General features: G+C 41.7%; 4 protein-coding genes across 5 annotated transcripts in view; 1 reads left to right on the top strand and 3 right to left on the bottom strand.

Moving 5' to 3' along the window:
- Positions 1 to 1,960: 1,960 nt before the first annotated feature.
- pdrg1 (p53 and DNA-damage regulated 1) lies at positions 1,961 to 5,174 on the bottom strand. Its single transcript, XM_040003236.1, has 5 exons — positions 4,977 to 5,174; positions 4,373 to 4,448; positions 4,142 to 4,216; positions 3,965 to 4,045; positions 1,961 to 2,569 (listed from the first exon to the last, which is right to left on the bottom strand). Exons 1-5 carry the CDS (start codon positions 5,058 to 5,060, stop codon positions 2,487 to 2,489), a joined length of 399 nt encoding a protein of 132 aa, XP_039859170.1. The 5' UTR covers positions 5,061 to 5,174; the 3' UTR covers positions 1,961 to 2,486.
- An 880-nt stretch (positions 5,175 to 6,054) lies between these two features.
- LOC120715924 lies at positions 6,055 to 10,110 on the bottom strand. Of its 2 annotated transcripts, XM_040003211.1 has the most exons (4): positions 9,574 to 10,110; positions 9,232 to 9,316; positions 8,812 to 8,879; positions 6,055 to 8,737 (listed from the first exon to the last, which is right to left on the bottom strand). In XM_040003211.1, exons 1-4 carry the CDS (start codon positions 9,684 to 9,686, stop codon positions 7,417 to 7,419), a joined length of 1,587 nt encoding a protein of 528 aa, XP_039859145.1. In that variant the 5' UTR covers positions 9,687 to 10,110; the 3' UTR covers positions 6,055 to 7,416. The 2 variants fall into 2 exon arrangements, with proteins under 2 accessions (XP_039859145.1, XP_039859144.1); XM_040003210.1 differs by having other exon boundaries at positions 9,232 to 9,689.
- Positions 10,111 to 11,020: 910 nt separating this feature from the next.
- On the top strand, positions 11,021 to 16,316 carry LOC120715928 (zinc finger protein 250-like). The gene is made up of 2 exons (XM_040003219.1): positions 11,021 to 11,412; positions 12,551 to 16,316. The coding sequence occupies exons 1-2, from the start codon at positions 11,208 to 11,210 to the stop codon at positions 13,489 to 13,491; spliced, it is 1,146 nt and encodes a 381-aa protein (XP_039859153.1). The 5' UTR covers positions 11,021 to 11,207; the 3' UTR covers positions 13,492 to 16,316.
- Positions 16,317 to 16,914: 598 nt separating this feature from the next.
- The window catches only part of aldh1l1 (aldehyde dehydrogenase 1 family, member L1), a 34,300-nt gene continuing 26,611 nt past the window's right edge, over positions 16,915 to 24,603 (bottom strand). The window contains exons 20-23 of the mRNA XM_040003201.1: positions 23,937 to 24,102; positions 23,742 to 23,847; positions 23,419 to 23,618; positions 16,915 to 17,219 (exon numbers count right to left, since the gene is read on the bottom strand). Coding sequence (XP_039859135.1) covers positions 17,164 to 17,219; positions 23,419 to 23,618; positions 23,742 to 23,847; positions 23,937 to 24,102 — 528 coding nt within the window. The 3' untranslated portion in view covers positions 16,915 to 17,163. The remainder of the gene's footprint in view (positions 17,220 to 23,418; positions 23,619 to 23,741; positions 23,848 to 23,936; positions 24,103 to 24,603) is intronic.

The following is a 24,603-nucleotide window of genomic DNA, read 5'->3' as shown; positions in this document are numbered from 1 at the left end:
AAATGCATTTATTGTGTTTTTTACTCACTTTATGTCTCTTCCACGATATTTCTCTCTCCTACAATGTAGGTTACAATAGACTATGTGCACCTTGGCATATGCTACTTCCGGTAGGGAAACTCCTATAGTGTGCTTCGTTTCCGGTGTGATATTCAAGTCTTGTTTACGGTCGGGTTTTCCAAAAAAAGTCAACCAAATGGACGAATCAAGTGGCGATTTACATTTCTCAAGATGTCTTGGGCATTTACCGAATATATCTGTAGATGATGTTCATCGACTTGTCGATATTTTTCCCTTGCGCCTCAGAGCAAAAGAGAGAAGGGATTGAAATTTCTCAGTATTTGTACATAGAGTTCCCTCGTTTATCGCGGGTGTTATGTTCTAAAAATAACCAGCGATAGGTGAAATCTACGAAGTAGCCAGCTTTATTTTTTACAATTATTTTAGATGTTTTAAGGCTGTAAAACCTGTCACTACACACTTCATGCCTTTTCTCAGACAGGCATGAACAGTTTCATACTTTTCTCTCTTGTTTAAACGCTCTCAAAGTTCACACCTTCATAGAAGAATAAGTAAAGTATTATAGAATGAAATGGAAAAAATATCTTAAATCCCTATCAGATGTAAGATGTAAAATGTTCACTACTTAAAATCACCTATCAGGTCTTTAAGTCTGACGTCATTAGCTGTGCCTGGGCCCAAACTCAGCTTCAGGTCCTAAAGTCACACGATCACTGCAGCATCACGATCAGCGTTGCTGCTTTACCAGGTGTAACAAGTTTAGCATCCAGGCATCCATGAAAACAGAATTTATGAAATTTAACAGAGTTAGAAGTTAACAGGAAGTTAGCTCGCTAGTTTCCATCTAATGATAAACCACCATGTTCTGACTGAGAGATTTCTTAAAAAATTAAACGTACAGCTCTGCTATCACTTCAGAACATAAAAGAAGACAGAAAACTAAACAGCAGTGACGTTCGTAGGGTTACTGAAGTTGGTCTAGCTGGTATATAATGATGTGCTACGTGATCACTAGCGGCACAACTATGTTAGCATATGTTAGCATAACATAAACACAGTGAAGCTGGAGGATGAACACTAACTTTTTTCCACTCGATAAAAGTTAACGTGAGTGTTCTCGGTGGTCAGGGACAAATGCAATCGCATGGCAGGATGCTGTAAAAGGACCAAACTTCAGTCAGGAGAACAACTGAGATAATCGATCCACAATACGAGGTTAGTCATTAATATACTGTTGCACGGACTGGGCTGTAGTTACATTATAAGGTTTTAAAAACTGAGCTTTCAAATGATTAGCGGTAATAAAAACCGAGAGAGGCCGACAGTGACAACCTTAACAAAAGCAGAGCCGTTATGGCCCAGAAGCAGGGTTCATCACGTCATCACTTAAAGACCGGATACAGTACTCTAATTTATAGTAATTTCTGTATTTCCTTTAAAAAAAACCTGACTTGTTACCCCCTTATTTTAATGTGCCTAGTATTTTAAGGTAGATATAATTACACTGTAATTTCAAATGCCCTTTTGTCCCAGGCTGTATTATGAACTATTACCCCCCAAAAAAGAAACTGCTAATTGCTTCTCGGTGTGTCAACATGAGCCTATTGCTCTGAATTTGTTATTCCATTAAGCTGGTGAGTTTGACCACAATCATTTAAACTAAACTACCCTGAAAATGCATAAGAAAGAGATCTTCATAAGTCCAGTGTGAATAAGCAGATTTTAACAAGATAGACATTATGGATCCACGGCCTCCTCAGGACCCGAGACCTGAGCTAAGATTTCAGATCTGGTGCTTTCTGCTTGTGTTTAGACATTAAGTGTTATAGTGAAGTGGACTTGGGAAGACCCAGATGAAATCCTTTCATTGTCCATGATAGTAAGTGAATTCTTAAGCTGATACTGAATTATTTATGCAATAAGGGGAATAACACAAAGCCTGGGTGTATGTTACCAGCTTTTATTAGCTCGAAGGATGGATTATATACATCACAGCCAAATACTGTATATAAAAGTTGTCTGTGGTGACATCAACTACTAGTTCTCAAATGCTTGTTGCGACTCCTCGAACTGAGCGATCAAACAATAAAGGGTAAACTGTTCTCTTCACTCAATTAAAAAAAAAAATCATGTTATAGTTGAAAAGAAAAAGGTTAAAACTAAAAACTGAAACCATAAATTCATCTGGAAAGTGTTAACCGAGGTCACAGATAAAAACTTCAATACAACTGAAATTCTCTTTTCAATCAGTGAGGTTAGCTCTTGCTAGCCATTAGACAGAATGGGAGTTGTATTGGTTTCCACATTAGCTACTCCCAGATTTAAAATGCGATCAGTTCTCATGTCGATGATGGTTTGGCTTGAAGCTCTGGCACATTGTGCTCCCATCTGAACAACTGAGTGCTGCAGTCAACATGTCAGCATGTGGCATTTGTCCCCAGATGCAGTGATTTGTTGAATTCCAGTCATCTCTTTAAAAGGCTGTTAATAGCTCTGATTTCATCAGTGGACAGAGGAGAAAGACTGTAGCCTCTCAGCTCAGGTTTTCCTGCAACAGTAAGACACAAAAAAGGTTAAGAGATCATATAAGACTGACTTAAAATAAATGTAGTTGTAGGAACAGAACAATAGAGATCACTGTGACTGAGGACTTTTCCCAATAATAATATGAAGGACTTCCCACAGGAATAATGACCGAGTCATAAGCCCTCCCTGCTTATTCCTCCTAATCTAAAGGTATCTGACTGAGGGCAGATTGGACTCAGTTTCCTCTCCTGCTTCCAACAACAGAACCACTGGGAGAAATTCTGCGAGTTTAATGATGTAAAGCAATGAAACCTCCATCAGATAACACTGCACTTCCTGTACAAATAAGTTACTGGAGACCAGACAAGACATTTTTGCTATGGAGGCTGCGGGAATATTCCAGATGTCATGGAATTATTTTTTTACAGACAGCAGACTCCACAGAAAACACTTAAAAATGTGTTTTATGTGGACACATCCTTCTATCTACTACACTGACTTATGGCTGCTTCAAACCTATGACTTTAACCCAAATCTGAGCCATTTAGATGTTTGACAGCAGTGAAAAACCTAAATGTGATTCTGCTGATGGATTTTCCTAAAACACATTAGTAGCTATTTATACTTCCAAAAACAATCTGTAGTTCAAAATTTGGTGTAGACGCTCATTATGAAGATATTCTGGACCAGACCAGACTAGGTATGAAAATATGACCAGTATGTAAGGATTAAATGCAGCACAGTGTCTCTGTGTTCAGATCTGGTTTGATTGTTAGGGGTTGTGAAGGATCCCAAACATACTGCACACCTTCCAAAACCGTTTGGCATTTTATGAGGCTGTGATCCAGGGACCCTCATAAATCTAATTTATCGATTGAACTTTATCGTGTGCAATGTTTGGTTCTTTCCCAATCGCAGTTTGTGATCAAATCTATCTTTCAAATAGACTTTCTGGATTGTTTCCTCCTGGGTACTGACTAGTAAGAGCTTCTGAGGCCTCTATTTTTCTATACAACCAGAATGAAAGTGATTTCGTTCATATATTCTTCACATTTAACTAATAATACTCGTGAGTTATGGGGGTTTATTGGGGGAGGGGTTACCAGGATGTCCTTCGAGGTGCAAATTAAACAAACTAATACTGCTTTCCTTTGTGTGTGGAATATTATTAAAATTAGAAACATCTGGTCAGTGTCAGAGTCAAATGTTTAGACTGAGACATTTTACTGTTTCATGAAAGATATTAGCTCATTTTGAAACTGATGGCAGCAACACATCTTAAAAAAATCAGGTAGGGCAACAAAAGGCTGGAAATCTAAGTGGTACTAAAAAGAAATAACTGGATGAACATTTTGCAACTAAACAGTTTAACTGTTAACAAGTATTATGTATTATAGTAAGAGCATAGCTTACTTACCTTGCATCTCATTGAGACGATTCACTTTTGCTTTCAGCCCTTTGCGAAGATCATTTATCTCTTTGTCCAGCTGCTCCTGGTCTACACACCACAACAAAGATCAAAAGAGTTTAGGGTGATGTGTTCTTAATAAAATTGCACATGTAAGAGTCAATGACTTAGATTTCTAAGATTTACCTTTCTGAATCATCTCTCTTGTCTTGGATTTGGGGAATTTGATAAACATGCTTCCCAAGCAAACCTTGACTTTCTCTGCAAATGTGAGCAGTGTTTTATGTCATTCATTGCATAAACACACATAGAATAAACTTTACACCTGGCTTTCCTATCACTGTGAGGTTTTGTGTTTTTAACAGCTTCTCTTGTTTGACTCTTTTAGTGGCACAGCTGCTGGGAGAGGCTGCTCACCTGAATCTGCCACATCATGTTTCAGGGCACTGAGTGCCTCCCTGTTCCTGTTTCTCTTTGTGTCCAGGTCCACAATCTAGAAGAACAACAGACGGCATTAGTTAGCAACATATTACAGTATGTAACACACACACACACACACACACACACACACAGATTGATAAAACAATGAGAGCACCAGTGAATGTACTTCTATTTTGCTTTGATATGGAATTCAAAATATAATACAAATACAAAATACAAAGAATACAAAATCTTTCATTGTAAATAGCAGCTTCATAATTTGACTAAAAAGCTGTATCTGTGAAAAATGTCCACACATTTTTATATTATATAGTATTTTATATTATTAAAGTCTCCCTCTCTCTCTCTCACACACACACACACACACACACACACACACATACATACATACATACATACATGTATGTATGTGTGTGTGTGTGTGTATTATATATTACAAAAAATGTGTTTTTCTCTCATCCATGAGCTAACAACTTAGCTAGCTAGCTTAGCAGCTAACGTCACTGGCTACGTTAGCATACCTCTATAACGTACATAACGATCCTCCCGTGTGAACGTCCTCAGCTCAGTATTTACTTACCTGCTGTTTAGTGGTGAGAACATCTTCAGCTGCCTCTTCGACTTCTGTCAAATACTCCAAAACACGCTGGGACACCTCGTCCATGGTTGCAGTGCCGCTTCCAAAATATGTCCGGTGTGAAACAACAGCTGAACACTACAAGGACCGCTCGGAAACTGGACGCAAATGTTTCTGTCATTTCCAGCCGTTTCACGAGAACGTTCATTTCTACGTTTCAGTTGAAAGACGTGGCTCGTTCTGCAGCACATCTCATGTGTAGAAATGTTATGTGGAAGAGTTGATTTCAGTAACTGTACTTGTGCAATGCGAGAAATGATTTGATTTGATGATGATTTCGCCTCTTTGTACTTCTTTACCTGCTTAGTAAAATCATCTCACGCGTATACTCTCTAAAGCTGCAGGGGACCAATAAACAGCAATATTTAAACACGAAATTTAGAGACACTTTTGAGTACATTTCTCTGTCTGTTGGTCAGTTTTGGAGCCACCCCTGTAGACTCTGGACTTTGCATTTGTATTTTTTCTCTCTCAGTAAGTAGATAAGTTGCCTCACAGGATACAGCAGAACTATAAACCACTATTACCATTGTTACTCTGCTGCAGAATAACTTGAACTGTACGAAACACAAAAATCTCCCTGTCCATAAACACAGACTATAGAGGGAGAGGGGATTCACTGCATTTCAAACAGAGGGACAAAGAGCTCGTATATAACTTTGAGGAGATTTAATATGTGGTCACCTCAGATTGTGCGTAACAGACAGACATAGTCTTTGGCTTGATTCAAGCCGTGTGCACACTGGAATTGATTCGCTCATCTCGCATCACTTTGAGGCTGACAGCTGGTTGCTTCCAGTCATTCCAGGCTCTCTTCCATATTTATTGCCAGGTCATATGTCAGCCAGTGTCATTCTTAACTCTTACTCACTTGAAAGTTGTGAAGCGTTTGCCATGAGTCCTATCCAGTTCAGTTCTAAGTAACCACTCATGAAACAAAGTTAGAGAGACCTGAGATAACTTTTTTCAACCTCAAGGCCAACGAAACTAGCATGAGACTGACTTTTCTTCCTTTTTTTAAAATCCACAGCGACTGTCTCAGTGGAAAAAGTTGTTTTTAAGTCTAAGTTTTTTAAGTATTTCAGCTCACCTTATTTTCCATCATCACATCTTAGGGAATGCTTTGGAAATGTGCCTTCCTCATCAGGCACAAATATCTCTTTCATCAGTCAGACTTTCCTCTGCTCTCTTCCTTTTTAGTGTTGCAGGCTCTTACTGTTTTCTCCACTTCACCTTGAGGTACCGTACATGTTTCCTCATATGGGGAAATGTAGAAGTATGCAGACTGCAGCAGCAAGCCAAGCATGTTGATTTAGATTGATTCAAATCGATGCTAAGAACAGAAATGATTTGTGCACGTTACCTTTTGTGCAAGGTAATAACGTTTAACATCCATACAACTGTAAGCCTTTCCACATCCAGAGGAAGTTAGCTCCATCTTTTCTGTACAGTCTATAGGCGTTACCGATTCTGTGTTGCACCAAAAGTGACTCATCTTCAAAATATCTGCCTCTGTTCCCACGTTATGGCCAGACTTGTGTTTTTTCATTTGATGTTTAATGATCTGAACACACATTTATGTCACTTTCTTTCATAGGCGTTATTCAATCTGATCAGTTTATCCTTTAGTCTGATCCAGATTAGAAGAAATCCCTGTCATGATCTGACTGAGTGGCTGGTGTTTTGTGGGCGGAGCCTTGGTTCCTTACCTGTTCTGCTCACCTGCCATCCAGTCAGCGAGGCAATACTTAAGGCCAGCGCAGTCATGCACTCTCTGCGATTTTATCAGCTACCTCATGGAGGTAACCCAGCCTCGCTGCTTTGTAACTTTATGTCTCCACCACAACACTGCTTAAGTGACCTGCGGCTCAATTCTCACTACATCGCTACCTTCCTCTCGGAAACTAAACCTTTCTCCGCTCTCACCCTCCTGTCCTCCTGCCCGCCCTCACCCTCAGTTTCCTGGAAACATAAGGTTGGACCATCACTCGATCACACACCTCTTGTACCCCACGCTCACCACCTACAAGTAAGCCTGCGAGTCCAGTATTCACCATCTTCACAAAACTGTTTGGTATTCTTTAATAACTTTTGGTGATGTTTGCTGCTTCATTCAAAAGACTAATAAACCTGAATTGCTGAAAATCATATCATATGATCACATACAGTACACGATGCTATCTGGGTTATTTAAATAAAGCACAAACTTATCAAACTTGGACATCCAGCGGCTCTCTCCCATATCTGTGTAAACATCCCCCACAGCACAGAGAAATAATATCACATTGACAAATGAACAGTATTGCTGACTGTACATTCATAATAAAACTTTATGATGACAGTATGTAACATTCAGATTACACATTCATCACTACACCTGCTGTTATGTGACAAACTCCACCTGTTTGGGCCTGCTTGGCCTCTGTATAGGAGAATATTTGGATCCTGGTAAATTGTCTATTATTGCAGTGACAGCGTCAGGTTTTATTTCCTGTTCTTTGAGGTTAGCCGCTCTCCTCCTCTCAGCTCCTCCTTTTCTACACTCAGAGCCGCTCCGTTTTTTCTCCCATCCGTTCTGTTTCCTGTCTCCTCCACCTCTCCTCTGCTCTGAGCCGCTCCTCCTCCGAAACCCGCCCATCCTGTAGTCCCACACATCCCCCTTCCAGGCAACCTCATTACAGTCGCTGGCAGTGTGTTGAAGGCTGGTGGCGGCACCTTGGACAGGGTTGCGGATGTTTCCTGATGCCTGCATTCTCCTCAGGTGGCTGTTGGTCCGCACAGGGCTGCTGAACCTTTGGGCTTGTGAGCCCCTGTCTGAGGAGTGCACCCGGCTCTCGCTGTAGCTCCTTTTCGGGAGTATTTTGGGCTCTAGCGGAGCACTCGGCCTGGACTGACGGTTGTGGCTGTAAGTCGAGCAACAGCATGGCGCACTACAGCGGGAGCAGCGGATCCGGCAGAGAGTGCAGGCGCAGCTGGAGAGGAGGGCGGAGTGACTAGCCAGGGAGGAGAGGAAAGTGAGGGGGAAGGCACGCTGACACTGGAGGATGCACTTGGGAGAGCTGAGACGTGATGTGGCGGCAGCAGGGGACCTGTGACAGCTGGATATCACTTCTGATACTGCCGACTTCCCGCTCTCCTCCTGGACGGTCTGGATCTGACGCCACTCCAGCTGCAGCAGCTTCTCCAGATACCTTTCCAAAGGGCCCACAGGCCTGGGCCGGGGGGTACCTCGGCCTTCCATGTTGTAGAAAACAGCCAGCTGACTCAGGCTCCAAGAATTAAAAGGTGGAGGGAGGAAGTCTGGGAAGTCAAAACCTACATGGCCCTGCAAATTGGATCTGTGGCTGCGAGAGGAGCAGTCCTCGGCCTCGATGACCTCTGGCCTGAGCTCGAGCCGAGGAGGAACGCGACTGCAGGCTGACACAGGAAGTCTCTCTGACTCAGACAAGTCGGTGTCGCTGTCATCTTCTCCATGGCGACTCAGGCGTCTGACCTCCAGTTCTGGCGAGTGTCTTTCCAGCTGCTCAGTGCTGCAACCACACGTGCTGTGGTAGGAGACGGCTGCTGTGTGTTTGCCCTCTCTGCTCCCCGCATGCTTGTGCTGTCTGTGGCTGGAGCGCTTAGTGACCGGCAGCACCTTTGGCTCCATCCTGCCCTCTGTGGGGGACACTGGAAGAGCCTTTGACTCTGAGGATCTGTGAGCGCTGCAAGGCAAAGCGAAGCTATTATCTCAGCACTGAGACAGCAGCGAACAACACAAACTTTGCACAAACCTCACCTGTGTTGAGAAGTATTGCGTTTAGCTGAGGAGTTGTTAGACTTGTGCTTTCTTCTTTGTTGCAGCCTCTGCAATTACAGACACATTATGTTCAACTTATCACTTAAACATGGTCATGGTAATGTTATTACCATGACCATGTTATTACCATGGTAATAAATTGAGACTTGTTGACATTTTGCCTGATATAAATAGTGCACTATTGTGCCACAGAAATGTGTCATTATGTGGAATAAAGGAAAAAATAGCGAGATGTAAACAACACTCACTGCAAACGTGTAGGTGTTACTTTAACAGCAGCTCTGTATCTTGTATGAAAGCAGTCACTATTTAATGTACCATCATTTAAAACAGAACTGGAACACCAGCTAATTTGACTGATCTTGTGTGTGATACAGTGATCCGAGCCCGTTCACTCACTTTCTCGCTGTTATTTTCCTGACTTGGGAACGCGTGCTGCGGCGGTGTGGGCTTCCTCTGAGACTGCCGCCTTCCCATTATGTTACTTGAGAGAAACAAACAAATCTTCCGAGTTAAATGTGACCGATGAAACACATGACATGTAGAAACAGCAGCACGGGGCAGACATGGCGCTCTTCTTTGTTCACACACGTACACAGTGAGCATTTACACATCAAAGTGCAGTCACACACCACCGACATCCAGCGTCTGTGGCGCCGCCGAGGACACGGCAACAAACAGCAGCCATGTCTTCATCCGTTACCACCGTGTAACCCCAATAATAAGCATATCTGGCGGTACCTGCCCACATTAGGCCCGGCGATGCTCCACAGATCCTTCTTCCATTTCCTCTCCCTGCTGGAAACCCTCTCGGCACACCGCTGTGCCACTTGCTCCTGCAGAATGGTGCCCATCCCAGCTTCCAGCGGGCACCAATGAAATGGGCGAGTGAGCTGTTCACGCGAAACACGGTGCTGTGATCATAATGAGTAGTGGGCTGAAATGAACCAAACACAACTGTGTTTAGGTATGGATCCCTGTGTGCGATTCACCTGCCGCCCAGCAGAGGGCAGTGGGGCTCACAGACGCACGCACGGTTAATGTGCTGAGTGGTTCATACATGTACCGGCAGCTTAAATGCCTCCGTGTATTTAAAATAAACTAAATGTAGCGAGCTGATCGACAGCTTTACCAGTCCGACCCACTCGACATGAAATGTGCTCTACATTACCTGGAATGAATTTGACACCTTTGGCTTATACTGAGAACAATCAGTTCAATGATTCACAAGAGAGAGGACCCAGTGCACACACCAGAGAGCTAAACAATAAATAATACACATCAATAAATGTATTGGGGGGATGTGCAGGAACCTGGATCAGAGCATTTGACTGTTTCTTCTGTGACTTCCTTGAAAACTTAGTGTATGAAGGTACAAAAAAATAAAATATGCTAAACTAAATGTAAAATATACTCAGTTCATACCAGATACCTGCTATCCGGTTACTGAGTTTATATTAGACAGTTTATCCAAGAGAATAAATTAAATGTATGCAACGCACACAGAGGTTCTAGGTCTGACCAACCGTCTCGGCTGTGGGAAAAAGATGACAACCAATAAAATTCTAAAAGATAATTTATTAGTGCAATGATCAAAAATTGGAAGGATAAAACAGTTCAGTTTCCCACTTGCAAAAGAGATTTAAAAAAATAATAATAATATAAGGCCATAGACAGCGATGCATCAAGTCAGTTGGACTTTACGTGTCAAACACTTTATCAGCAGTTGTCCCCCAAGTCTCACCACCCTGTAAGTAGAAGGCCAGTAATCACTCCAGCCTCAGCAACCCAACTCTGCCTTTAGACTGCAGCAGGCCCAGGCCTGCACAGAGACAAGATGTCACCACATCTTCATTATACAATTCACAGAGCAGCAAACTATCCATCATAACACATTTAAATCAAGTCATCTTGATGACACACCTGCACAGAGAGACAAACCATCACAGCAGTGTTTGTAGTGTGGACTATAAGTAGACTAGAGTATCAGTGAAATCAAATACACCTGCCTTCAATTAATCCAACCCCATCACAGCAAATGTGACACACAAAACCACCAGTGCAACTTCCCACAACAAACATGGAGGTGACATTAGTCCATCATGTTACATGTACTTTAGTAAATACTAAAAAAATATATATTTAGCTCAGATACTTAGTTGGTATCGACTATTTTCCTTGTGGAATTGTTTAGTATTTACTGTATATTTACTCATTGTTTTGCAAGTATTGCCGGGACCAAAATAAAGCTTTTAACAACTAAACAGAAGAGGGCAGCAGCTCCCCACAGCGGCTACTGCGGCTGCCGCCGTCTACGAGAGGAGAAGAAGACTTCGCTTCTTCGCAGGGACCAGCGCGTCTTCTTGTCCTCCAAAATGTCCAAGTTACAGCAGCTCAGACTCTTCGTGAATGAGCGTCTGACAGCAGCAGCGGAGGAAATCTTCGGCGCCGTGGAGAGAACCATATTAGAGTTTCACACTGACAAAGCTTTTGTGTCCCAGTCAGAAGATGTGAAGCCCAACGAGCTGCTAACGCTAGCCGAGGCTCTGAAAGCGGAGGAGGAGGAGGTGTTCCCGGCAGGTTGGTCTATTATCACCATGCAGATAAGCAGGCTGCTGTCAGCCATCAGACCCGTTTTAATGTGCGTGTAGCCTGGGACTACAGTCAGCATAGACTGCAGTCACAGAGCTGATTCTCTTAAGGCGGACGAACCAAATAAGAAACAGCGTTTTTCCCATGCAGCGGTTAAATGCACCGTTTTAGGTTCAGAAGAGTAGAGAGTGACCCAAATACATATTTAGGCGTTCATGGTGTTCTCTATTAATTAAACCTAATTTGTATATCAAATTTCATAAAGGCTGTAATGTAAACATATTTTAATTTAGGCAATTATCTATATATTTATTTAAGCATATATGACTCTGTATTAGGGGCTTTACAGAAAATGGAAGGAAAGAAAATAGAGGAAAGGAGTAAGAGTCAACAGAAGCAACGCCGTGTGTAAAAGAGAATGAGATGGGTGGAAAAGTGAAGGTGCAAGCAATAGATGTAGTGAAGATGGATAAGTTTAAATATGTGGGTCAACTATACAAAACAGTTCACTAGGGAGGTGAAGAAGAGAGTGCAGGCAGGGTGGAGATGGGTTAAAGGGTCTGATTTGTGATTGAAGGACAGCAGCAATAGAGAAAGAAGGCTTGTAAAGAAAGCTGTTATAAGATATGTTTGGAAAAACGTTTACGTACCAGGGAAATAATAAAAATAATACTTAGCATGTCTTAAAATTGGATAAATGTGACTTCAGATGAACAAAAAGACTTGACATATTACAGATGTGTGTGGAGATTCTTGGTAGTCTGAAGAGCTAGAAAGGCTTTAAGTCTGCAGCCATTTACAGTTAAAACACGCACTGTTGTAAAGAGTGGATTCTTTCTAACACGTGATTGTTCTGCTACCTACCAGCTTCATGGGTTGCTGGTAGGTAGCATAACGACAGCAGTCACTCCAGACATGCTCGCAAGTGTATGGGACACGTTGGACTATGATATGGACATATGCTGTGCATCCTAAGCACTTGTCAACATTGCAAGTTTTGTAAGTAAAATGATATATTTAGCCATGAATTAAAACATTTACCACAAGCTTCCATGTCTATCACTTTAAACAGTAAGCCTTTTGTAAATGTTTGCCAGTGTCATATCTTTCCCTGTCATGTCTGCAGGCTCCCAACAGGTGAGTGTATCCGAAGCAGAGGTCTCCACACAGACAACATATGCTCAGGCCAGTCAGCTGTTGGTGAAGCAGGACACACTGAGAGCAGACTTTCTGGTAAATCAGGAACACTGGCCGAGAGGAGACAAAGGCCAGCTGCAGGATCTGTTACACTGTGAAGCTGTGGCTTGTTTCAAATCTGAACAGAGCGCAGGGTCCCCCTCCTCATGCTTTCAGAGCCAAAGTGTGGCAAGCACACAGGGAGTAGTGCTTTTCCCCCATGCCTCAACAGAGTCGAGAAAAATTAAGCAGGAAGCAGATGGATGTGGAGGATCGGATTTCTGCCAGCCCATCTCCTCAGATAGTGGGGCTGAAAATGATGCCTGTGATAATGAAAGGATGGAGAGCAGAGCATCCAATTCAAAGACAGTGCAGCCAAAAACAAAGGCAAAGCAAAAGCAGAAGCAGAAGAGTTCCAGCTTAAGCACTAAGAAAAGGACAAGTCCTTTCTGTTGTAAGCTCTGTGGAGAATCTTTCTGCCACAGGAATTCATTGATGATTCACCTGAAAACACACGGAGACTGTGCGCTGCAGCACATAGAAACACACAAGGAGGACAATCTGTGTCACGTCTGTGGCAAAACATTCACCACAAAGACCCATTTAAAAAGGCACATGCTGATCCACACGGGTCAGAAGCCTCACTGCTGCAAGGAGTGCGGCAGGAGATTCGCACGAGGCGAGTGTTTGAGAGTGCACATGAGGATCCACACAGTGGAGAGGCCGTACACATGTGGAGTGTGCGAGAAAGGATTCAGACAGAGAAGTAATCTAATTACTCACATGAGAAAGCATACGGGAGAGAAACCTTACCGCTGTGGCATCTGCTCAAGACCATTTGCATACAAGAAGGACATGCTGAGACACACGCAGATCCACACAAAGACGTGAAAAACTCAGTCCACCGGGATGAGCTTTGGTCTAGTACTTCTGAGTTTAACTTGTTTGCTATTATAAATTTTTTTTCCTCTTGGTTAAGTGTGAAAAAAGAGATGGTGAGTGTGTGTGTATTAATAGAGCAAAGTGCATTTTCAAAATGCTTGTTGTAGATTGCAAGGGCTAGGCAGTTAATCCCATTTTAACCTCCTTTACTACTACGACTTCCAACAGTACTAAAAAAAACCAAACAAACACATTTCATAAATATTAAAAATAAGCGAGTCTGCTGCTGCCTGGATGTATTCATACCTGTCTGCATGGTCAGACATCTCAGTTGAGCTAACAGCTCTGAGTTATTTAACCCTGAGTTTCTGTTCCAGAGTCGACTTCAGTTCTGAGTCAGTCACGAGGGTTATTTCCTCACTATAAATCCAAGGGTTTTTCTGTTTTTATACACATGGATATATCTATCCATAGATGTAGATATATCTTTTCATGGGACAACACTGAAGTTATGACACTTTGATACAATGTAAAGTAGTCAGTGTACAGCTTGTACAACAGTGTAAATTTGCTGTCACCTCTAAATAACTCAACATACATCCATTAACGTCTAAACTGCTGGCAACAAAAGTGAGTCCCCCCCTAAGTGAAAATGTCCAAATTGTGCCCAAAGTGTCATTTTTTTTGTGTTGCAACCACTGGTCTCATCAGACCACAGGTAATCCATGTCCTTAGTCTGCTTGTCTTCAGCAAACTGTTTGCGGGCTTTCTTGTGCATTATCTTTAGACGAGGCGTCCTTCTGGGACGACAGCCATGTGATGCAGTGTGTGGCGTGTGTCTGAGCCACTGTCAGGCTGACCTTTGATGCCTTCTGCAGCAATGCTGGAACTCACTTTTGTTGCCACCAGTTTAGACGTTAATGGCTGTATGTTGAGTTATTTTGAGGTAAAAGCAAATTCACACTGTTGTACAAGCTGTACACTGACTACTTTACATTGTATCAGAGTGTCCTATCTTCAGTGTTGTCCCATGAAATATTTACAGAAATGTGAGGGGTGTACTCAATTTTGAGAGATATATATATTTTATTTTCTTCTCCCCTCCTGCTTCTTAACATAGCCATCGTGATCCACACTGACACAGTGATATTCCTCAGTCCACTGGATTCGAAGTGAGGCTGTGCTTTCTTGGAGAATCTTGGTGTCGGAGCTCCTCTGATGATGGTTTTCTTTCTGTACTCATAAATGTGCTCAATCCCATCCTGAACATACTCACAGTTGTATTGAACTAACTGGTCAGCTCTTCTGGAATGAGAAGCCCAGAGTTATTGACATCAAATTTAACCAACTCACTTTATTTCTAAACTCAGATTTTGCTAAACATGCTTCCCGGAATAGGGCTTTGGTTGGGTCTTCCAGAGCTCTATTCCGGGAGCGCGTTAAGGAGAAGCCCCCAAAGTCACGGAAGCGATCGTTTACAGTCTGTGTGAGCCCTGCTTCTCGCCTGTAGGTACTTATGGACTGTAGGAAAGTCTTCAATGTTGCTGTTGGAAGAATTCAAATGTTTTCGTGTAGCTGAGGATGAGTGCAGTTCTTTGAACTCTGTGTTAGCTCCTACCTCAATGCTTTTTCTCTCAGTATATGAGGTATAAGTGTGTCCAGTGATTGACTGAATGGAACATGGGCAATCGCTAAAATGTTTGCATTGTAAACAGCATTTGTTTGAAAAAATGATATCAGTCCAATCCAATTTTATTTATAAAGCACTTTAAAATACCCAGCACAGGAACAAAGTGCTGTACAGAAAATAAGCATTAATAACATGAAGTAAAGATCTAAGAATCTTCTTAAACCTGAGCCTGTATAAGAACCTGAGCAAAGCTGTCATCTGTCTGTTGTGAATTACTTCTGTCAGTTTGAAGATCCCTCTCAAAGTACTCTAATCAGTTAAACTTGCAGTTACATTTGACTTATACTGCTATAAAATAAGGACACAAATGCACCTTAATTTGTTGTAGCGTAGATTTCCATATTCTACAGGTTTTCCCACATATAACGTTTAATGTAATAAAAACATTATCATACTTAATTGAATGCTCCCCTTTCTCCACAGTTAGTGGTCAGAGTTGGGTCCATAGTTTTTGGGGGGCATACACCGTTTTTGTAGTTTTGCTGATATACACAGCTGTTTAAGTCAGAATATGTGATTGAAGTGCAGACGTTTAGCTTTAAAACAAGGGGTTTAACAAAAGTATTGCATTAACTGTTTAAGAATTACATCCTTTTATTTTCTTTCTTTCTTTTCTTATTCATAGTCCCCGATTTTTTGAGGCCCAGAAGTAATTAGAGAATTGACAAGTAGTCAGACATTACTAATAAGAAATTCTAGCGTGGCTTTAGTGATACACTTTGGGTCATTATCAATTTGCACTGTGACACAATCAGTTTTGCAGCATTTGGCTGAATCTGAGCACAGATTGTAGCCCTGTACACTTCAAAGTGCATCCTGTCAGCTACTACTTCTATCAGCAGTCCCATCATCACACAATAGAGAGCTGGTTCTTTTAGCACTTTGTGGTAAACGCTCTGTGTTTTCATTGATCACCTCGACAGTGACACACCTACCTCATCAAGAGTGTTCTTAAGTTTGTTAGATGTGAAGTTTCTTAAACCACATCTTTGAACTAAAATTATAATGAAAATCTATGAAATCCAAATTCAACTCCTTGAATCAACTTATGATATGTTTTCCTCATTTGTGACAGAGTATCGGGGGAAGTGACCTAACCTCACCTAAGTTAGTTTTGCCTCTAAAAATGGGGGACTATGAAAAACACATGTAATCCATCATTGTTAAATGTCTGTTATTAAATCAAAATCCTATATTGATTGATTTAAAATCCACCATGGTGGTATAAGGAGGAAAAACTACAAAAATTATCTTTTTCTAACAAACGATAGCCCTAATCCCAACTGCCTCTTTCCATACCGCCATCAAAACACCATATTTAAATGTAATTAAATGGTTTAAGATGATGCAGGGATGCTGTTTGAGTGAATGAGATCCTTTAAATAAACATCTAATGATGTATTTTGTTGAAAGAAAGTGTATATGTGCTTTTCAGGCATTAAAATGCATGTAAGATGTTGCTGAATAAAATGACATGTTTTCTGTAGACAATCATGTACAGTGCATTAATCAAAATAAATGTAATGTGCCTAAGGTTCCTCAAAATCCAGACGTTACATTTGTTATATTTAAAAAAAAAAGACTGAACACAGAAGAATTACACCAATCTGCAGATGTTGGTTGTGCAGCAGTTTTAATTCGTAACCAATAATTGTTATTGGAAATGTTACAGTGCAAGACTTTTCTGACCTAATGTAAGCCATATTAGAAATTAAAGATGTATTAAAATAAAAACCCTTTTAGTTAAATCACAGTCCACTCACTGAGCTACCATTCACCATTTGTGTAGATCAGAACAATCTTCATTACAGTGTGGCTCAAGGCTCTGTTACTGATTATTCAACATGTTAGACATACTTATCAGTTAGCATATTAAGGCACATACACTTTTAATGCCAACATCCTGGTATCGCAGTGTGTTTCTCTAGCAATGCCCGCACATGTCTACTTGAGTCTGCCCTCTTACGGTCTTCTTTCTCCTGTGATATCACCTAATACTCAATGGTCACTGCCTTTGTCTTCAGGTATTCGTTGAGAGCTTCTTGTCCTGGTGGAGAGACAAAGATACTGATAGTAAGCACGAGCACCAGTCACCTATTAGTTAGCATTGGTCACCCTGTGGTGACCAATCACCACAGGGTTGAGTGCACTGGCTCAAAGCAGGTACCAGTGAAGACTATGGATGTGAATGATTAGTTAGTACTACTAATGCTTTAGTAGTACTATCTACTGTCTTACTGAGTACTGATTTGTGTCTGTGTGTTACAGACACAGAGTTTGTGTCACAATACGGCTGTGTGCAGGCAAGAGTAGGACCCAAACGCAAACTCGCAGAGACAAAAAGTAAACTCAAAAAACACAGCTTTATTGCTGGCATGGAGCAGGACACGAAAAACAATACTAAACTAAACTGGGAAGACTAAAGCACAAGGAGCCACAGGGAAAAATCACACAGCTATGAGGGAGGACGCAACACTGACAAAGAGAAACATGGGGCTTAAATACACTGAGGGATAATGAGGGGGAATGAGCCACAGGAGGAGAGCACAGCTGGGAGTAATTAGGCAGGACGAGACAAGGGAAGCAAAACTAGAAACATTAACGTAGAACAGACTGTGAAAGTAAAACAGGAAACACACTGACGGAACTCAAGACATGTAAACTTAACAGACAGGGGAGACAGAACATAGGGACCTGAAACATGGAACAGAAAGGCACAGTAGACACAACATGAACATAACAACGCCACAGGGGAAGAGTAAAACAAAATGCAGGAACACAGGACCTCTTTCAAAATAAAATGGGAAACATAATGAAACGCAAATATGACAACATAAGAAACACAGACATGAAGCACATGAAAGACAAGGGAGACTTAACAGGGTTTGGAAACACAAGGGGAAGCTAATAAACAAAGAACTTAGATAACCTAATGAACAAAATAAACTCAAACTTAAAACGCTGGGTCAAAAGACCCAGGATCATGACAGTTTGTGGATGCGGCTAGCTAACTAAGCATGGTGGTATCAGCTGATAACATTGCACTCCACCCTACTGTGCTAATATGGTGTCTTTAGTATGTGAAGCTCAAACCCAATGGATGACATCACAATGTCCAGCTTTTATATATGGTCTATGATGGCAATAACTTTTATGGAACAAATGGGAGAAGATGAAAAAATGGCAGTTTGAATGGAATCAGAAATAACAGCCTCTTTCTATTACCGTATTTTTCGGATTATAAGGCGCACTGTCGATGAACGGGTCTGTTTTCATACATAAGGCGCATTAAGCAAAACAAAACAGTCAGATAAAACTGAGGTTATTGTACTCGGCCCTAAAAAGCTTAGAAATATGGTATGTAACCAGATTCTTACTCTGGATGGCATTACCTTGGTCATTTTTGACCAGGACATGTCCTTCAACGCACATATTAAACAAATATGTAAGACTGCGTTCTTCCATTTGTGCAACATCTCTAAAGTTAGAAATATCGACGCTGAAAAACTAGTTCATGCTTTTATTACTTCCAGGCTGGACTACTGTAATTCATTATTATCAGGATGTCCTAAAAACTCCCTGAAAAGCCTTCAGCTAATCCAAAATGCTGCAGCAAGAGTACTAACAGGGACTAGAAAGAGAGAGCAGATTTCTCCTGTTTTGGCTTCCCTTCATTGGCTTCCTGTTAAATCCAGAATTGAATTCAAAATCCTGCTCCTCACATACAAGGTCTTAAATAATCAGGCCCCATCTTATCTTAATGACCTTGTAGTACCATATCACCCTATTAGAGCACTTCGCTCTCGCTCTGCAGGCCTACTTGTTGTTCCTAGAGTATTTAAAAGGCCCCTCTTCTGTGGAACCAGCTTCCAGTTTGGATTCAGGAGACAGACACTATCTCTACTTTTAAGATTAGGCTTAAAACTTTCCTTGCTAAAGCATATAGTTAGGGCTGGACCAGGTGACCCTGAATCCTCCCTTAGTTATGCTGCAATAGACGTAGGCTGCCGGGGGATTCTCATGATGCATTGAGGATTTCCTTTCCAGTCACCTTTCTCACTCACTATGTGTTAACAGACCTCTCTGCATTGAATCATACTTGTTGTTAATCTCTGTCTCTCTTCCACAGCATGTCTTTATCCTGTCTTCCTTCTCACACCCCAACTGCAGCAGATGGCCCCGCCCCTCCCTGAGCCTGGTTCTGCTGGAGGTTTCTTCCTGTTAAAAGGGAGTTTTTCCTTCCCACTGTCGCCAAAGTGCTTGCTCATAGGAGATCATATGATTGTTGGCTTTTTCTCTGAATGTACAGGGTGGGCCATTTATATGGATACACCATAATAACATGGGAATGGTTGGTGATATTAAAGTCCTGTTTGTGGCACATTAGTATATGTGAGGGGGCAAACTCCTCAAGATGGGTGGTGACCATGGTGGCCATTTAGAAGTCGGCCATCTTGGATACAACTTTTGTTTTTTCAATAAGAAGAGGGTCATGTGACACATCAGACTTATTGGTAATGTCACAAGAACAACAATGGTGTGCTTGGTTTCAACGTAACTTTATTCTTTCATGAGTTATTTACAAGTTTCTCTTTGTTCACAGCCATTGACATGTCGAAGAGGTTAACATGTGAGGAGCGGATCGAAATTGTGTTGATATCTGGTGAACGCAGTAACCGGGTCATTGCAGCAGATTTCAATGCAAGACACCCTACGAGACCACCCATCTCCCATGCTACAGTTAGCAAACTGCTTTCTAAGTTTCATGAAACTGGTTCAGTGTTGGATTTGCCAAAACGTGGACGTAAGAAAACTGTCACTAATGAAGAAACATCAGTGGCTGTCCTAGCTTCATTCAGCAAGAGCCCACAGCGTAGCACTTGCCGCATGTCACTGGAGAGTGGCATTAGTCAAACATCCCTTCGGCGGATATTAGCTACTCACAAACTCCAGCTACTGCAGCATCTCAACGAGGATGACCCCGATCGGTGCACAGAATTTGCAGAATGGGCAAAACAAAAATTGGAACAGGACCCTCAGTTCACGCAGAAGATTTTGTTCAGTGATGAGGCAAACTTTTATGTGAATGCTGAAGTTAACAAACAAAACCACCGCTGTTGGTCTGACACTAACCCACATTGGATGGATCCCTCCAAGACTGTTGGAACAACAAAAGTGATGGTTTGGTGTGGTATATGGGGTACAACGATAGTGGGTCCATTCTTCATCACTGGAACCGCAAGGCAACTGGATATTTGAAATTGCTACATGAATAGGGATGGGTATTGATAAGATTTTCACGATTCCGATTCCATTTTCGATTCTGTTTAACGATTCGATTCTTTATCGATTCTCTTATCGATTCTTATTTTTTAAAAAGGAGAACACTAAGGTTGATTAGCTTAGAACTCTGTTTTATATCTTCTTTTTGAACAAGATAGAAATTTAGGAGTAACATGGCCTTACAAACCCAGCAGTGAGATCTTAAGAGATCCAGCCTACGGCTCTTCAATGGGGTGTCACAGGGTCCCCAGGAAAAAAAATTGTAAATGTAAAATAATAAAATAAATATTCTTCTGTAGCAATAACAAAGTATAACATAAATTATTCTGTAGCAATTACACAAGAATATCCAGTAATGTCCCTGCCTACAATTAAACACATTCACTTACTGAAAATTGGGGGCATCTGCTGTGGCAAATGGGTGCAAACCTTTTACCACAAACTGAGTCACTGCTCGGTGACATTCGTCTATCCCGGCCTGAAAGGAGACGCTACCGGTAGACTGCAGCGAGAACTGCCAGCATCTGAGCCAGACTCTGTCTCTCTCATCATGGTCACTGTTGCGACTTTCATCCGTAAATAAAGCCGCGGCCGGCTGAGTTGGTTGTGTCCCTGTGACGCGCCTCCAATAATCCATAATGAGTCGTACTTGTACTTTGCGCATTTATTTTAAGAACAAAACAAAAACAAACATTTGCGCTTTCAATCAATTTACAACTAGCGCATGGATTAACTGGTGTGCCAAAAAATGACGGTCAACAGAAAAGTTTGCCCACAAACCACTCACCCAACACACCTGCTGCGAACACCGACATCAGGTAAATAGACTGTGACCACACCCACATACCATCACCTGAGACGCAGGTAAAACTATACACCTGTGCCACCAAAACAAAAAGGAAAAACATAAACATTGACTTTGGCTCTTACAGTCACCTAAATGCACAGTAATGGCAGGTTTTGTAATAAGGCAGATCGCGCTAACATAATATGCACTGTTAGTTGATTATTTACCTGCCGCATTAACGGGAGAGGACGTGCAAACGTTACCGCTGCTGCTCGGTTGAGATTCACGAGTCCGGAGCGGAATTAAAAACATGACATTAATTTAAGGTTATCGCGTGTTTTGTGAGTAATTGCTTTTGCATATTCGTAGTGTTTCCTCCCTTAATGAAATATCTACTTTGCAAGTTGCCCTGTTGTTCTCGTAAAGTATAAGGACAGACTGCAGACTGACAGAAGCGAGGCTGCCATATCGCGCCATCGGCCCCTCTGGCCAACACCAGTAGGCGGTAGGGTAAAGTGTCTTGCCCAAGGACACAACGACCAGGACAGAAACAAAAGTTGTATCCAAGGTTGCCTCCTCACATATACTAATGTGTCACAAACAGGACTTTAATATAACCATTCCCATTTTATTACGGTGTATCCATATAAATGGCCCACCCTGTATTATTGTAGGGTCTACCTTACAATATTAAGCGCCTTGAGGCGACTGTTGTTGTGATTTGGCGCCATATAAATAAAATTGAATTGAATTTTCATACATAAGGCGCATTAAGCGAAACAAAACAGTCAGATAACTCAGCTCATTCCTCTTGCTTCCTCTACTTCCGTACCATTGATTCATTAATGTTGATTTCTCTCGCAGCTGCTCTATTCCCATATTGTTGCAGTATATTAATGACTAACCCCGTATTGTGGATGGATTATCTCAGTTGTTCTCCTGACTGAAGTTTGGTCCGTTTACAGCATCCTGCCATGCGACTGCATTTGTCTCTAACCATCAGGAGCCCTCACGTTAACTTTTATTGAGTGGAAAAAAGTTAGTGTTCATCCTCCAGCTTCACTGTGTTTATGTTATGCTAACATAGCTGTGTCGCTAGCAGTCACGTAGCACATCATTATATACCAGCTAGACCAACTTCAGTAACCCTACAAACGTCACTGCTGTTTAGTTTTCTGTCTTCATTTATATTGGAAGTGATAGCAGAGCTGTACATTTTAATTTTTTCAGAAATCCCTCAGTCAGAACATGCAATATCATGTTCAGGTGGAAACTAGCGAGCTAACTTCTTGCTAACTTCTAACTCTGTTAAATTGAATAAATTCTGTTTTCATGGATGCCTGGATGTTAAACTTAATTGTTACACCTGGTAAAGCAGCAAAACTGATCATTTTATCAAAGGTGAAAATTCTTAGTTTTTAACTCTCAGTGATGCCGCAGTGTTCGTTTGACTTTGAGACCTGAAGCGGACGGAGTTTGGACCCAGATTACTCCGCCAGGCTCCTGACTACGGTAGCCGTAATGCTCTGATAATGCATCAAGTGGTGCGGCTTCATAGCTTACCAACGTTGTACTAAAACATTTTTTGACAGATTTTTGACCACTGTGTACCACATAAAATTGGTCCGAGGTCAGTAAGCACAACCAGAAATCATAAATAAGGCGCACTGTCGATTTTTGAGAAAATGAAAGGATTTTAAGTGTGCCTCATAGTCTGAAAAATACGGTACTAGACTGCTTCAGATACAGGTGTGATAAATTCTGGAAAATAAAATCTACACTCACTGTTTCAGTAAATTAGTATTTGTATATTTAATGGTTTAAATACGGGGTGGCTGTAGTTCAGGAGTTAGGTCATGGTTTGATTTCTTGCCGCTTCAGTCTGCACACCAAATGTCATTGGGCAAGATACTAACCCCAAGTTGCTCTCTGATCTGTCCACTGGCGTATGAATGTGTGTGAATGTTAGATAGAAAGCACTTACATGGTAAAAAGTGCTATATAAGAACCAGCCCATTTACCCTCCAAACATGACTTTGTCCCCACTGCTGCTGTTGTATGTGAAAATGTTTTGACATAGGCTGAATAGTATATATTTTTTCTTTTTTTAAAAAAAATTTGTGTTTCTTGACATGAAAGAATACATCTACACAATAAAAGCAGTAGTTTGCCTTACCCAGGTCTTTACCAAATCCGGACTGCTTGAAGCCTCCGAAGGGCGCAGCGACGTCGGTCTTGTTGTAGGTGTTGACGAAAACTGTGCCGGCATTGAGCCTTTCACTGACATACAGTGCTTTGCTGATGTCCCGTGTGAAAACACCTGATGCCAGGCCATACTCTGTAGCATTGGCCCTCCTCAGGACGTCATCCACTTCACTGAATTCAGGAAGATGGAGGAGGCACACCGGACCAACACAACAGTGAAGAGACAAAAGGTCAGTCTTATGTTGAGTATATGAAGCAAGCTGGCATTTGAGCAATCATTCAATTTTAACTAACCCGCTCTTAAACTTGGAGATGATCATAACAGGGCCGAAAGACTCCTCTTTAGCAATGAACATGTGGTCCTGCACATCAGTAAACACTGTGGGTTCAAAGAAGAAGCCTGGAGGGAAAACAAACATCCAACGGCATCTGTTATATCAGAGTTAGTCCATCCTAACCAGTTCTGTTTAGAAACTTCTGCTGCCTTACCTGGTCGTTGTACCTGTCTGCCACCACAGACCAGGGTGGCTCCCTCCTTGACGCCAGTCTGACAATATTCCACCAGTTTGTCCAGGTGGGCCTTGTGGTTCTGAGGTCCATGGTCTGTTGAGCGGTCCAGTGGATCACCAATCTTCATCTTTTTGACTTCCTCAACCTAAGATAAGAGAGATCCAAGTGGTCTTTAAAGAAGTGCACATGTGGGGTTTGTGAGAAAGGATTCAGGCAGAGAAGTAATCTAATTACTCACATGAGACAGCATACGGGAGAGAAACCTTACCGCTGCGGCTCAATTTGCATACTAGAAGGACATGCTGAGACACACGCAGATCCACACAAAGGCGTGTAACTGCTCAACCTGCTCAGTGTGCTCATTTCTAAGACTTAGAGCATGTGTTTCAGTTTCATTACTACCACCGACAGTGCGTTACTGGCCTTGCTCTTTCAACACATGTGAAAAAGGTTTGAGATTATTTGACTGAAAACAGTAACTAGCTAATAAAGTTAAGTGAAAGACATATAGTTTGGTGAGAAACACCTCAGCACAATAGCAAAATGGCATTAGTCAGCGAGCCATCAGCCTATTACGTCTGAAGGTGAGAGACTGATTTTTAAGGTGGAATGAAAACACAACATGACATTTTCACTGTAAAAAAGG

Source organism: Simochromis diagramma, unplaced genomic scaffold, assembly GCF_900408965.1.
Source record: "Simochromis diagramma unplaced genomic scaffold, fSimDia1.1 OVJJ01000646.1, whole genome shotgun sequence".
Taxonomy (NCBI): Eukaryota; Metazoa; Chordata; class Actinopteri; order Cichliformes; family Cichlidae; genus Simochromis; species Simochromis diagramma.
The sequence above is the reverse complement of the archived record's forward strand: the minus strand, read 5'-3'. Positions and strand labels throughout refer to the sequence as shown.

Bases quoted from the DNA above. Each gene is read 5' to 3' on its own strand.
- pdrg1 (XM_040003236.1), bottom strand. From the start codon at position 5,060: ATGGACGAGGTGTCCCAGCGTGTTTTGGAGTATTTGACAGAAGTCGAA. The intron at 4,217-4,372 runs GTGAGCAGCCTC...TCACATTTGCAG, and splicing joins ACATGATGTGGCAGATTCAG to AGAAAGTCAAGGTTTGCTTG. The intron at 2,570-3,964 runs GTAAGTAAGCTA...TTACTGTTGCAG, and splicing joins TCGTCTCAATGAGATGCAAG to GAAAACCTGAGCTGAGAGGC.
- LOC120715924 (XM_040003210.1), bottom strand. From the start codon at position 9,438: ATGCTCACTGTGTACGTGTGTGAACAAAGAAGAGCGCCATGTCTGCCC. The intron at 8,880-9,231 runs GTGAGTGAACGG...CTGTAATTGCAG, and splicing joins AGGAAAATAACAGCGAGAAA to AGGCTGCAACAAAGAAGAAA. The intron at 8,738-8,811 runs GTGAGGTTTGTG...TTTGCCTTGCAG, and splicing joins CGCAATACTTCTCAACACAG to CGCTCACAGATCCTCAGAGT.
- LOC120715928 (XM_040003219.1), top strand. From the start codon at position 11,208: ATGTCCAAGTTACAGCAGCTCAGACTCTTCGTGAATGAGCGTCTGACA. The intron at 11,413-12,550 runs GTTGGTCTATTA...TCATGTCTGCAG, and splicing joins GGAGGAGGTGTTCCCGGCAG to GCTCCCAACAGGTGAGTGTA.